This window comes from Arctopsyche grandis, chromosome 7 (assembly GCF_051622035.1).
Source record: "Arctopsyche grandis isolate Sample6627 chromosome 7, ASM5162203v2, whole genome shotgun sequence".
NCBI classification, from domain to species: Eukaryota; Metazoa; Arthropoda; class Insecta; order Trichoptera; family Hydropsychidae; genus Arctopsyche; species Arctopsyche grandis.
The window spans coordinates 10,055,633-10,069,505 of record NC_135361.1 but is presented as its reverse complement, the minus strand read 5'-3'; the positions used below and the strand labels follow the sequence as shown (position 1 = coordinate 10,069,505).

At 35.2% G+C, this 13,873-nt stretch overlaps 6 protein-coding genes across 9 annotated transcripts in view; 2 read left to right on the top strand and 4 right to left on the bottom strand.

Moving 5' to 3' along the window:
• LOC143914760 (uncharacterized) overlaps positions 1–1,575 on the bottom strand; it is a 1,424,209-nt gene extending 1,422,634 nt beyond the window's left edge. Inside the window, exon 1 of the mRNA XM_077435087.1 lies at positions 548–1,575. The gene's annotated coding sequence lies outside the window, so the exon portion shown is untranslated. The remainder of the gene's footprint in view (positions 1–547) is intronic.
• Positions 1–13,873, top strand: part of Cnep1r2 (CTD nuclear envelope phosphatase 1 regulatory subunit 2) — a 141,858-nt gene that overhangs the window by 17,673 nt on the left and 110,312 nt on the right. The window lies entirely within an intron of this gene.
• Positions 1–13,873, top strand: part of mRpS18A (mitochondrial ribosomal protein S18A) — a 15,360-nt gene extending 1,487 nt beyond the window's left edge. Inside the window, exons 2-5 of the mRNA XM_077435083.1 lie at positions 5,321–5,412; positions 10,174–10,441; positions 10,525–10,803; positions 12,889–13,873. Of these exons, the coding sequence (XP_077291209.1) occupies positions 10,267–10,441; positions 10,525–10,803; positions 12,889–13,058 (624 nt within the window). The 5' untranslated portion in view covers positions 5,321–5,412; positions 10,174–10,266 and the 3' untranslated portion in view covers positions 13,059–13,873. The remainder of the gene's footprint in view (positions 1–5,320; positions 5,413–10,173; positions 10,442–10,524; positions 10,804–12,888) is intronic.
• Positions 1,900–5,050, bottom strand: LOC143914757 (U6 snRNA phosphodiesterase 1). The gene is made up of 5 exons (XM_077435082.1): positions 4,862–5,050; positions 4,471–4,604; positions 4,219–4,399; positions 3,966–4,128; positions 1,900–3,884 (listed from the first exon to the last, which is right to left on the bottom strand). The coding sequence occupies exons 1-5, from the start codon at positions 4,975–4,977 to the stop codon at positions 3,672–3,674; spliced, it is 807 nt and encodes a 268-aa protein (XP_077291208.1). The 5' UTR covers positions 4,978–5,050; the 3' UTR covers positions 1,900–3,671.
• On the bottom strand, positions 2,127–3,659 carry ZC3H3 (Zinc finger CCCH domain-containing protein 3). The gene has a single exon (XM_077435065.1). The coding sequence runs from the start codon at positions 3,657–3,659 to the stop codon at positions 2,127–2,129; it is 1,533 nt and encodes a 510-aa protein (XP_077291191.1).
• On the bottom strand, positions 6,474–9,011 carry LOC143914403 (E3 ubiquitin-protein ligase rnf146-like). Its single transcript, XM_077434612.1, has 6 exons — positions 8,945–9,011; positions 8,672–8,847; positions 7,894–7,982; positions 7,638–7,800; positions 7,088–7,566; positions 6,474–6,695 (listed from the first exon to the last, which is right to left on the bottom strand). Exons 1-6 carry the CDS (start codon positions 8,968–8,970, stop codon positions 6,663–6,665), a joined length of 966 nt encoding a protein of 321 aa, XP_077290738.1. The 5' UTR covers positions 8,971–9,011; the 3' UTR covers positions 6,474–6,662.

Genomic DNA, 13,873 nt, shown 5'->3' with positions numbered 1-13,873 from the left:
GTCTCGAATACTTTGTTCTAATTGGGTGTGTCCACGCGTCTGCCACATTTTTGTTACGATTCTTCTAGGTAGACGGACTATAGCCCATCCGCTGTAGGAAGACACTTATGTAGGTAAAACGCACTGCTGTCCCTTTCACCCCAACTCGACCAATAGTATTTTGCACGTACAATGTTGAATTATTTGTACGAAACGCTATTGGTCGAGAGGTAGTGTAAGGGTCACCATGTACGTTTTTCCTAAGGGCTGGGCCGCACCGTGCGACTTGGCTGAGGGCGACCAGACTAATGCATGCAGGTAGATGGAACATGCCACACTTGTTTGTCGAACCATACATTTTTTAGTGTCACGCAACTAGTCGGCCGACAAAGTTGCACGGTGCGGCCCGGCCCTAAGGGTCTTCCTACAGCGGACAAACTATAAGCTTATTTGCACATTACACATTGCATAGTGTGAAATAATCCATTTGGTAAATAAATTATTTCACACTATCTCTTTTTTTACAAGCCTCTTTTATGTTTCATTACAAGCTTTTTTTTAATTTCACTTAGTATCACTTTAATTTCACAAGTATTATTTTTTCAATTTAAATGCTCTCCCCTCTCATGACCATTTTCTGAATTCGCTAGTGCAATGGGGGACGATTGTCTCTATCACCTCCCCTCCCCCAGACTGGATTCGTCCTTTCACAGGCAGTGCCAGAATTTTTAGTGGCAAGTTAAAAAGTGCCAGAATTTTAATAAAAATAAAATATATTAGAGCAATGGAGCACTGCAAATTTTCTGTGCTCCGACTCCTAGTAAAACCCCAATGCTCCATTGCTCCAAGCTCTGCAAAAAATTCATTTAAATATCGTAGCTTATTATTTTGTTGTTTATTTCTTGAAATTTTAAATCTCTCTGGGATGTTTTCGGTGATATTTCCTTGTATTGACAGTGATCTATAACGGTGCTTCCCATATTTGGAGAAACATTAAACACAGATCGTACGAAATTATAATGATACGAAGACACGCCTGTCACAACTGGAGCCTACCTAAACGTGCCACACCTCACTTTTACATAAGAGCCATGTCTACCATCAGGCGAATTTTTTATTAATTTATTAGACATGTTTAGACAGCAACACAGTTTCAAGCGTATTGGTAGTAGGGTTTCTGGACTTAACTCGACCCGTACACAAACCCGGGTTCGGGTACCTAGAATTTCAAGTCTAAAAACTAAATAATTTTTGTAAAAAACAAAATGCATTAAAATTTTGTTCCTTCAGAACAAGCTTTAAGTTTAGTTACACAGCTAATGAAAATTCAGTCTCGGAAGACAATTCCATGAACAATTTGAACAAGTTTTCAAAAACAATAAAAGTGAACCATTCATCTAGACAGGATCTGTAATGTGCTATGCACAGTAAAACCTACTCTAACGAATACCATTATCTGTAAATTTTTGCACCAAACTTAGATCAGCATAGGGGGACAAATCTCTTAATGCTTTGGTGTTCCTTAAATACTATTACATTAAAGCTAGTAAAATTTTATGTAATAATAAATCTCTTAAAAATTTCAAATTCGTCAGTTTTTAATGAATTTTATTTTTGATCCAAACCCAAACCGTTGAATTTCCAATTCAACCCGGATTCGACAGGTTTTAAAGACCCAGGTTTTCAGAAACCCTTATTGGTAGATCCCACATCACTTCCTTCCCGCCTGTCGATCAAAAGTAGCTGCATATTAAAACACCTGTCATTTCACTAGGATGCCCCCCCCCCCCCCCCCAATATCATTTTTGTACATTACATTTAAATTGCTAATAAGGGACACTTTAATATCACACAATTAAATTATCTCCATACATTCATACTATCTACATAATAATAATGTTGCACCACAAATTTGTTTTTGTAATATCGTTTATTTAAAAATGTTTTTTTGATATTATATTACCCAAACGTCAAATTAAACATATACTTTCAAATTTATTCTTTTACAAATTGAAAATATACAATTTAATATTATTTTGTTAAGACGATAAAATCCAACAATAAAAATACAGTATCTATTTGCACTTGCCAGTATCACAATATTAAACTATGTATATGAAAAAGGAAAAATAATAAATATATACATACTAAATTGCAATATAAGAAGGTAGATTCCCAATTTTCGGTCGTTCATTAAAAGCGACAGGTGAAATTTTTTCTGAAAGGCTATCATCTGAAACATTGCATACTATTTCACTGACATTTTTTTCAGACTTGCCATCGGAGTAGTAGCGTGAAACAGCTTCATCACACTTGTGAATTTCGATGTCCTTCATTAATACAGTTGACTTTGCAGTAGCTTTATTCTCTTTAGATTTGGAATACATCGACGTGGAAGGTTTTTTAGTAGCAAAACTCTTATGAGGATACGAACACTTGACTTTATCGCATTTTCCAGTTTTATAGAAATTCGGACAGACGTTCATGTGCAAGTCATTGCAATCTTTTCCAGCATCACAAAAGCCTTGAAGAAATCGGTTACAAATATTGGCATTGTCGCTCATTTTCACGTGTAAATACGGACACTCGATCCTGGCGCAGCAGCCTTCCAAGAAATATTTACAAATTGGCATCTTTTCCAAGGATACGTTGTGGGATAAATGACATCCGTCTATTTGACAGTCACCTTGAAGGAACTTTCTGCATATTGCGATGTGTTTTGGGTCGTGTAATAAAGAACATTTTCCTTTTTGATGCCTGACGCATACACCCAGATGTCTATATATAGGACAAGTTACGTTGACTTTCTTCAACATTCTCGGAGACGGATTATCTTTACCGTCCAAAACAAACGAGCTAATAGACTTCCTAACGAAAGTTTTTCCTTTGACGCATATGCGTCTCGTTATCTTGGCAAGTGAATCGGGGGCAGACAATCTTTGACTGATCCTTCTTAATTTGTTATCAGACATAGTGAACTTTTCACCGTCGATAAAAACTATACTCGAATTTAAAGTAGTGGATGTGTTGAGTTTCGGTTTTATTTGCACTTTATTGACTTTTTTCAATGCGGTTCTTTTCATTTTAATAAGATCACGATGTCTGTGATCAATTTTCTTTGTAGACACATTATTATGAATCGTCTTGGTGTGAAAGTCATTGTTATTACTCGACAATGAAGAGGGGAGTACTTTAGCAGTTTTCAATGGTTCCGCTTTTCTAATTAAGGAATGACTAGGTTTTCTTGGTACAACTGGCATTGGCGGTGGTCGGATGATTTTTAGAGATGTATTCGGCTTTGTGTTTGTTTCCGTATTGCGTGGATTGACTTTGCTGAATTTATTTTTTGGTGGAGCTACGGTAGAAATATCACTATTGATAATATGTTGTTCCTCTGCTTTTTTTTTCATACTAGCTAACATTTTTGGATTAAAATGAATTTTAATATTTCTCGGTTCATGATTTTCGACGTGAAAATCATTATGAAATTGTGTTTCTAATCTATTATAAATATCACTGCTCAATACAGACTTCTTGAAATTTGGATTTATATGAGGTAAAGTTCCGACACGTGAAACAATCTCGTTTGTTGTAAGTCTGTTCTTGAAATTGGGATTGATATAAACACAGTTCGCTTTTACTGTATCATGCGCCGTAGTTAAATGTCTTTTAGGTTCCATCTTAAGAAATTATTATATAGTATCACCAATATTAAACATAAAGAACTTGTTTCCGGACTTGCAACGTAGTTGATTCACAGGCAAATGACAAAAAGAATCGGTTTGCGGACTAATTTCTTCAAATGAATATTGTTCTAACAGATATTTATAAGTCGATATCACTTTAGACAATTCTTCTTTTTTATCACCCAAGCACCATATGAGGCTTACATGAAAAGATGGATTCTGTAATAAAACAATTTTCGAAAATGTACAAAACACAATAAATCAAATGGAAAAAAATATATATATATACATATATATTACCTTATAAAAAGATTGTAGATTGAATTCAAAGAGACGTTTATCGACTTTAGCTACCACTTCTTCCAACTGTTCAACGTATGAATCTTCAACTTTTAAGCCAACAAATGTTCTTGTACGTTCTTCGTTACAGTAGACATTCAAAGAATCGAATTTAATGTGAAAACTAGAAAAAAATCATTCAGATTTAACAGAAAATCATTTAAATAAAGTACAGGATTCATTTGCTTCAATATTGCAATATAAAAAAACATACCTACGTAACTGGGATGCAACGTGTTTCAGAGAAGAAGCAAAAGGTGTTACCCAATGATATTTCAAAACGAATGTTTTGGATACGCTAAGGTGGAAATCTTCGATAATATTAAACTCTGCGATTTCGGAGCACTGTTTCAGCAAAATGTTTATGAAGCAAAGTAGTTTTTTGTTCGGTATGACTGCAATATTAATATTCAAGTATATTTTTATATATAAAGATAAAATATTTTTTTTGTGATTTAATACATACACGGTAAGTATACAAAAGTAGACCAGTCTCCACGTTTATGAGGATAGCTTCTTTTACGACCACCGTGTTTCTTAGGATCGTCAAGGTGTTCTTCAGTTTGCGATTTTTCAGAAATCAAAGCGGGTACTGGAAGCCTGCAAAATTTTGATTTAAATTCATCATCATATAAGATTTTTTTTTGTACAATTGGTACATACTCATTGCTTAGTCAAATGATAGTCGAATTTAATAAGCACAATGGTAATCTGGAATAGATAAAGTGACTATAAACCTACATAAGCAACATTTAAAACATTAGTATTTTTGTAGGTTACAAATTTTGACAGTTTGAAGGTATAAAAAATGTATACAATTTCCAGATGACAAATCATATTTGTAACGGTATTCATACCTGGAGGTGGAAGTAGAGGGTTTGCAGGTTACAAACGGGGCCTCGATTGAGGGCTCAGCCTCCAAATCTGACGAGGAATCGCTTCCGTACTGACAGATATGAGACAAGGCAGACATCACAGCACAATACCTACATCTACGACTCCACGATACGAGCTACCACTACAACCCTTCTTTACATTAACAGACTAGACACCTTTACCACAAAAGGGGCACATCATATATTTGGTTCGGTGATTACTGGTCACAAAGCACTGGTCACAGTCACTAAAATCTCTATAACGGAACATCTGGCAGCCGAAAAGTCCATCATACTAACGATAACTATTATAATAACGAGAACTTGAGTGCCAAATATTGCGTATTCGTGATTTTAATGGCAAAAATTGTCTTTGTGACCACCGCAATGTGACTATTAATCCAATTACCCATTTATTTACCTATTCCTGACATGTTCTAGGTGGGTCTACCTCACGGCATCGAAAGTCAAAAGTTCGAAAAAGCAAATATCGGAAGGCAAAGATCGAAAATCAAAAGATCTTAAGTCGAAAGGTAACAAAAGGGTGCATGGTAAACGGTACTATGTATATATAATATATATCAGTGGGATACGGTTAATGTATCTCTCTTTTTGTCATACAGCCTTGTTTAATGTGCGCGCGCAGGATACGGGAGGAAAATCCTGTTCCTCTTGTATCCTGCTCGCGCAAATTTAGTGAGGATGTACGACGGGGGGAGAGAGAGTTTTACCGCACGCCACTGATATATATATATATACTAACCGTTTTTAATATGTATGCATGGTAAACGAACATTTTCGATTTTTTAACATTTGGTGCGGTGACGTTCACCCGTTCTAAGTACGTTCTATGTAAGTATTGGTTCGGTGATTATTCCGTATAAAGCGATCTCGCGCAAGTTACTAAAATCTCGACCACGGAATATCTGACACCCGAAAAATCTATCGAACGTATGCGAACTCTCGAACTAGTGAGAACTCGAGCATCAAAGATCGCAATGTGCGAAACAATCCGTTTACCCTAGGTATTATATTATATTAGAGCTGCTATACTATGCTGCATATTAAAATTAGTTCATTACTACGTTGTATTACATTTTTGCTCGCTGGCAGTAGCAATGATAGTGAAATGATTTTTAGGCAGCTCTGAAAAAAAGCCTTGAATTTTTTCGTCTGTACCTCGCTTAAAAACATATTCGAATTGGACTTAAAACGTCAGGGGAATGTTAAGAATCATTACACGGTGACGTTACTTTAAGAATGAGCTTAAATCTCAAATATGGTGTATATAATTAATTAAATAGTCTACGCATATTGTGCAATGTGTAGTGATTTCCAACAATATTTTTTTTTGAAGGAATCTCTGATATACATATTTAGTAAAATCTTGGGGAAACTAGACGTGTTTATTAATACATAGGTAAAGAGTAAGGTGAGTTTTACAAATTCTCGCAGAATCCTGGGAATCACAGACTTACAGAAACATCTCTCCATATCTATCATCACTGTTATTTATCTTATCCTCATTTGAGTGATTAAGTCGGGTAGCTGTGAAATTTAATTAAATGGTTTTTATAAGAATAAATAAAAAAATTATTGATCAATATATTTATTAATTTAAGTAGTACATTAAATATATACAATCTTCAATATATTTTTTTAGAGATTACATTGAAATAAGTATTTTTTTCAAAATCACATTTATCATACTGTCCATTTCGAATTAAGCAAACTTCAGGAGACTGCTTCCGTAATTGTTCGATATATTTTAATCTCATTACATTTAAAGAAGCTCTACCATATTCCATGAATTATACTGTAAATATCACAATATTTCAAAACTGAGTTATTTCATTAACTTGAAACTTGAAAGAGATTAATGAATCTAAAAAAATTGTCATTCAACTACATAAAGAGGCTAATCAAGTAATTCAAGAAATATTCGTATTAAGACTACACATTTAAAATGCGATAAATTACTCGATATTTTTTTTTAGAAGTTAATAGATAAGAATAAATCTACAAATGTAATACACAGTAGGTATTTATGAATGACCTACAAAATAAAATATTAATAATACATAATATCACTTTTAAATATAATTATAAAAATATAAGATTCGAAACATATTACAATCTTTTGAGTACTAAATTAATAGTAACAAATCTCTCTGTAACTATAAAACAATCACAAAATCTTTACAAAACCTTATCTTCCTCGATGTTCACATCACTAGCAATATCCAAATCATCATTGTTGTCATTGATGTTCATACCTTCAGCTATGAGACCCATCACAGTGTCGAGACTGAGAGATCGCATCTGATCATGTCTGTCGATAGATTCCATATTGTTCGGAGTGGCTTCTCCACTGTGAGCCACACTTGCCGGAGTATTTGAAGGTGGCACGAGAGTGACTTCATCGATGGGCTCCATTTCAGGAGTTTTCACGCGGGTCTCCAGATGTTCATTCTTGAATTTGATGCCGGCGACCCCTTTGACAGGTATAGAGATAACGTCGCGTTTTATTCGTCTTCTGCGAGATGGATCGTTTCTCCTCAACTGGAGCATTGAATCGAAATCGATGATGTATAAAAATCCGGCGATTAACAGTTCGCAACAACGTACGCCACGCTGGAAAGCTAAATCCAATTCTTTGTTTGTTCTAACATCATACTTCCACCAACCTGCACGGGGATAAGAATAAGATGAGAGTTTTATACTAATCAAATTTTAACTTAATTTTGAAATAATTTACCATTTCTTCCTTCGTAGAACCATTGATATTCATTGTCAGTGACTTCCTGTTCTGTCACTATACCCCCTTCTACAGACGGGTTTACGAGTGAAGGATTTTCTAAATAATCGCAAGGAATTTCTTGTCTGCACATAGCACATCGTTTACTTTGATTGGCGACTCCCTGTTATACAGTGATATTATTAAAAATAATTTAATATATAATACATACACACATTTCTAATATACATATATAGTAAAGCACAAATATTACTACCTTTACGCAAAGAAAGCAGAAAATGTGTCCACAGGGGAGTTGAGCTGGATGTATGCATGGTTGAAGACACACCGCACATTCTAAAGCGCCTGAAATATATTAAAATTTAATTAATTACTATACCAATATAACCCGTCTTACAATTAAATTCGTATCTTATCATATTTCTCAATATGAAATACATATATTGACTTCTGATACTGTTATTAAATACTTAGTGGACTTAATGTACAAGTACTTAGGTTTATCTGGTCAGAAACGAAAAAGCTTTGCAAAAATAGATAGTATTAGCATTATGTTTTATACAAGTTTGTTACTGATGTCGTGGTTCGGTGATTATTCCACCAAAACCAATCTCACGCACGTCACCAAAGTCTGGCACCCAAAAATTCCATTCATCGCGAGTCACCCACGCGAATTATCATACTAACTAGAATTCGAGTTCCAGATATTTCGTATTCGTGATTTTCATGGAAACAATTATCATTTGCGCTATCACAATATGCGAAATAGTCCGTTTACCGATGTTGTATACTGAATTCTTGCCAACCAAAGTACTTTTATGTGTAATTATATTATGCAGTGTATATTTGACGAAATAAGGTCAGTAGCATAAATGCGTATTGACCTATATTATTCGAAGAAACACTAAATATGAGTAATCACAAAAAAATCTCCACAATATTATGGTCGACCACATATACGAGTCGAAAGATATTTATACAGATAGTAGGTGACATGTTATGACAGAAACTGGGGAGTGTTTTGATTGAGTCACCTGTGGATTTGGAAGGAGTGTCCATGACTGAAGTTGGTGATCGGATTCCGGATGCTTCCAATTCTAGTAGAAGGCAATTAGGACCATTCGATGTCTGCAAAAGTGGGAGTATCCGACATTCGACAAGTAAAGACTCGCTCGAAACGCACAGCACAACAAACGTCACGCGGCTCGGCCTAAACAAAACATAATATGGCGTTGTTTTGTTTGGATAAGTTTCGGTGTATTTTATATAGAGAAAACAGTAATAGTTAAATAACGACAAATTAATACCAGCTAATGTCCATATAATCAGTCATGTAATTGCACTACGAGTGTGGTATTTTCCCTACCTAAAAGTGGGTACGCGCGTAATTTAATGCTAAATAAATATATATGAATCAATATTTTCGTACAAGCATGCTTGGCCGTATGTACAATTATGTTATGCAAGCATTTTGATTGTCCAGGCGGTTGAAGATTAATTGAACTTTCATGTACATACATGCAAGTGAACATCATTTGTAATGTTGCTGTAAGTCTTTAAGGTATGTGTCGTTATTGCTTTTCTTGTAATTGTATCGCCCACGTGCATATAAATTACTTTACTAAATATTTATATTATAACATATAACTTTATTTTAATTCGTGTATCAATTCCTTTCCGAAACCACCCGTTGAAATCAACGAGCAGACAGTGACGGATACATATGGGGGGCGCGCGACCCCCCCCCCCCCCCCCTTGCGGAGCCACCAAAAATATTTATCATTTAAAATTCAACATACTTTTGCCCTGACAACTACTGAAACATGCCGGTAATGATCTGGCACATAAATTGAATCAGTGCTTAACTGAACTATCGTTCTTTAAAGGAGAATCACCCTTTGTGATTAAAAAGAGACTAATGGGAGAGATTCTTCAATACAAGCAAATGAGCATAAACGCCCTTAATGATCCTGATTCTGTTATGCAAGCCTTGTCTGTTTTTCCTAGATTTGACAATCCTACTTTGCACGCGCTGTACAAAATATTTGATTGTCTACCTGTATCTATTGCTACAGTAGAAATAAGTTTTTCAACATTGCGGCGTACAAAGGCATGGCTGAGGTCGACAATGAAGGAGGATCGACTTAATGGCTTAGCTCTGTTAAACACTCACCCTGAAATTGATTGTCCTATTGAGGATGTAATTATCCAATTTGCCATGAAGAATAGGCGCAGGAATTCATCATTTAAGGATGAGAACCACAATTGTAACTTTTTTATATCATAAGATGGCATTGTCTTGTACATATATGTGTATAATTAATTTAAATAAAACTTTCTTAAACTTTGCATGTGACTTGATTATTTTTTTATTACGATAAAAGTAAAGGTAGTTCAAGATATCTCTAGCGCCCCCCCCTTGAGTTTTTTCTGTATCCGCCACTGCAAGCAGAGCACTAGTATTGTATAAAAAGATTGATTATGTATGTTTGTCCAGCATGCGGCTACATGTGTACCCACTTTAATTTAATTCCAGATCACAGTTTGGTCCTAATCAGAGATGTATATGATAAGATAGATTGAAGTCAGTTGAATAAAAATACATATGCAGTGACAGTGATGAAGGCGTATGGCCGTAAGCCGCATTAGATTTAGACCAGACTTGAAGATGTGGTGTCTGAGGCGAGCTGCAGCAGCAGGTCTGTGGAATGGCAAGGGAAGCCTCCAAGGAATTCAGTCGGCGAACGCAAACAATGCAATCAATCGACATTTCAACGTGTCCGCACCGGTCGCCGTTAAACAGAGTGAGTATCGAGAACAACACACACATAACCTCACCTCTCGTATCGTTACTCGTAACTTGTATTGTTCAATTGCACCACTTCAGTCGTCACGACGACACAAAACAAAGAGATGACGGTGGAAGGATTGAGAGTGTCGTCTCCTCGCGAGCACTGGCTGGTGAAGCCGACGACGGATGTCACCGTCGGCGACCGCAAACCCTGTTATATGTGCGCTCTGGATCTGGACGTCAAGCACACCGATGTACTCATATTGAGCCAGTTCGTGAGATCAGACGGTTGCATGCTGCCCAAACGAATAACCGGTCTCTGTTCTATGCAACAGAAGAAAATCGGCGTCATGGTTCAAATGGCTCATAGAGCTGGTATGTATAATACAATATATTGTTGACGTTTCCTTCTTGTATTTATCACCCCATTTGTTTTCATTATAACTTGTTAATTTATTGTATGAGCTGCGGCACCTTCCTGTTGGAACTAGATGTTCTTATCCATTTAAATTCGGGTTTCGAAAGCACTGTTAACCGTTTGCCCGCGGCCGTCTTCTATGGAAGCTTTGCGCGACAAGTCTGTAGCGCGGCTGTCTTCCATAGAATTTCTGAACTTTGCACGGGATTTTGAGCCTTATATACGCCTATTTCAACTGTTTTAAGGTTCAAAATTGGTTGAATATATTACTGAAAGTTGAATGCCATCTATTCAATTTGCTTTAAATTCATATATACCAGTCAAAATTATTTTTTTGTGGAGCCATACTGAAACCTCGTTTATGTGACTGGCGACGATACGTCTCAATTGTATGAAGAATGATTATTTGACAATTAAGCCAAAACTACGAGATATATTATGTATTTTATTGTTTAAAATAATACTTTATGTGTTAACCCTTTGGCTGCTACGAGGTTTTTCAATGTCCAAGCGAAAAATGCTAACATTTGTAATTACTTTATAAAAAAATAAATATAATATATTTTTTTACATACTTGCTTCGCCGAACGCGCGTAATTTTTTTAATACTTTATATACATTTTTAAGAAGCAGTTGTGGACTCGCGCTCTCTCTTTCTGTCTTGCTTTTACATGCGTGCGTGCGAAAGAGATACCTACATATATACACTAAATAAGTTTTGACGATTGTTTCCGACGCATTATTTTTTTCAATAATCTATTTTTAGACATCGATGTATTTGTCGTTGTCAAAACAAGCGATACATTTGAAACAGGTAGCGGTCTTTCTCTCTTTCTTTCTTGGTTTTAATTGTGTATGTGTGAGCGAGACAAACAAGGATGCGAAGTTTCTAATAATCAAATAATTTTTCAACATGTATCATAAACATTTTGTATGCATTTCAGTTGCATTTGATTGATTGCACGAATTCGTGACGTCTCGTGACCTATATAATTGAAAGCGGATTTCTATTGTTTTTTGCCATTTATTTTAATTCTGCAAAATGATATCGGACAGTGAAAGTGACGAAAGCGAAATAATAGCTCCTCGCCGAGGAACTCGACAAATCAGCAGCTCTACTGATTCTGAAAATGAATTTATCGACAATAATCAATTCCCAAGTAATAACTCCTTATATGACTTTGACAACGAACCCGAAATTTACTTTGATGATGAACCCGAAATTGAAGAGCTTTTAAAAAATTGATAAATATTTATAAAGCTTGATTGAAAAATAAATATAAATACGTATATAAAAAAAATGTTTCGTTCCACTGATGCGCTGGCAAAGAAAGTATTGAAATACGACAATTAATGACGACAATGACGATCGTCGTAGCAATCTTCGCCGATTTCAAAACAACGATTTATCGTTGTTGTAGCAGTCAAAGGGTTAATTAACGTATCTGGTTACTTAAGTAAATATTAAAATCTGTATTTAAGGTCGAAAACTCGATTGCCAAATTCGCGAAAAAGGTGCTGCGTACAGGGCTTGTTCGCTATATATATTGCCGCGGGCAAAGGGTTAAGTTCTCAACCGTGTGAAATGACTTTTTGGCTGTCCAAGTTAAGTTAGTCAAAGACTGTCAAACGTGTCATTGATGACCTTCCATGCAACTAAAGAGTTAAATATGCTTTTGGAACTTTGCAAATTTTTGCGCAACAGTGGAAACAATCATCTCTGTTTTCCACCTGTTCAAATATAGCCAATAATCATCAAATGGTTTGAGCACTAGGCTCTTGTTGTTGAATGCACTATTTTCGGAATGTTTGTGTTATTAAATTCATATACATAAATCAAAACTATCGCCATGCGCCGGTGAAAAATATTGCAAGAAAGGTAATTCATTAAAAAAAACTTGATTTGCCTTTTAATAATCTGAAAAGAAGTGGATAAATAATTAAGAAATGAAAAGTTAAAATAAAAACAAATGGGTAAAGTTTTTGGAACACCTCATGTACAGTTTATGTACTTTAATGTTTTTTCTTTTTTTGCTTAATAGGTTTGATGCTAAATTTAACTCCAAAAGGATGTAAGAGGAATATTTCTAACCGTAAAAATTGGAAAAAGTTCAACACTTACTTTGATGAAAGTACTATATTCCCAGGTAAAAGGAAGAAGAGTTTCTTTGAAGAATTTAAAACTTATGGCTCTGGAGCAGTTAAACACTAGGCATATTACGATGTTGCAAAACTTTGCTGTTTTTGGTCAAATCTGAACTGCTATATTTTCCAATTTAGCATGCGATGTGAACAGTGAAAGATTAATGATGTGAATGGTGGATTTTTACGAAGAAAATTGCTTTTATAATTTTTCATGTCTACTTTGACGTTTTATGCTATTGTGTAAAAATATGCATTATCACTAGATGTATTTCGTTATGTGGAGCTGGTGAACAGAACGGTTTAAATATGTTCTCGATTTACAAATTTTAATTACCTCGTTTGCCAGTTCGATTATAATACTTGTTAGAATTTTTTAAATAGTAATACAATATTTAAAATGTTTGCTCGTATTTTATTTACATAATCTTTTGAGGGGTCTACTCTGCGCAAGAGAAGCATGAATTAGAAATATTAATTTGCGAATTTATGCAGTTGTGAAAAATTCTTTTGACTTGCTGGCATTTCATGGCAAAATATTTCTATTTCTATTGTGGTCTTATTAACATTTGTGATGGGCAATACAGAAATTCACCACTGATCAGTGGTATCAAACTACATCCATATGTATGAATGGGTTCGGTGATTACTGGTCACAAAGTCGCTAAAATCTCTATAACGGAACATCTGGCAGCCGAAAAGTCCATCATACTAACGAGAACTTGACTGCCAAATATTGTGTATTCGCGATTTTCATGGCAAAAATTGGTTTTGTGACCACTGCAATGTGACGAATAGTCCAATTACCATATGAATATATACCGTCTCCGTGACGAGCCGGAATGTGAAATTACCTAAAACGCAAATATCGGAAGTCAAAGATCG

What these genes read in the sequence shown, in the direction of transcription:
- LOC143914403 (XM_077434612.1), bottom strand. Translation starts at nt 8,970, where the DNA reads ATGACTGATTATATGGACATTAGCTG. An exon ending in CACTCCTTCCAAATCCACAG is followed by an intron (nt 7,983 to 8,671) that starts GTGACTCAATCA and finishes AATATATTTCAG; the next exon opens with GCGCTTTAGAATGTGCGGTG. An exon ending in TGAACATCGAGGAAGATAAG is followed by an intron (nt 6,696 to 7,087) that starts GTTTTGTAAAGA and finishes TGATATTTACAG; the next exon opens with TATAATTCATGGAATATGGT.
- ZC3H3 (XM_077435065.1), bottom strand. Translation starts at nt 3,659, where the DNA reads ATGGAACCTAAAAGACATTTAACTACGGCGCATGATACAGTAAAAGCG.
- LOC143914757 (XM_077435082.1), bottom strand. Translation starts at nt 4,977, where the DNA reads ATGTCTGCCTTGTCTCATATCTGTCAGTACGGAAGCGATTCCTCGTCA. An exon ending in CCCTCTACTTCCACCTCCAG is followed by an intron (nt 4,605 to 4,861) that starts GTATGAATACCG and finishes AAAATTTTGCAG; the next exon opens with GCTTCCAGTACCCGCTTTGA. An exon ending in TACTTTTGTATACTTACCGT is followed by an intron (nt 4,400 to 4,470) that starts GTATGTATTAAA and finishes TTAATATTGCAG; the next exon opens with TCATACCGAACAAAAAACTA.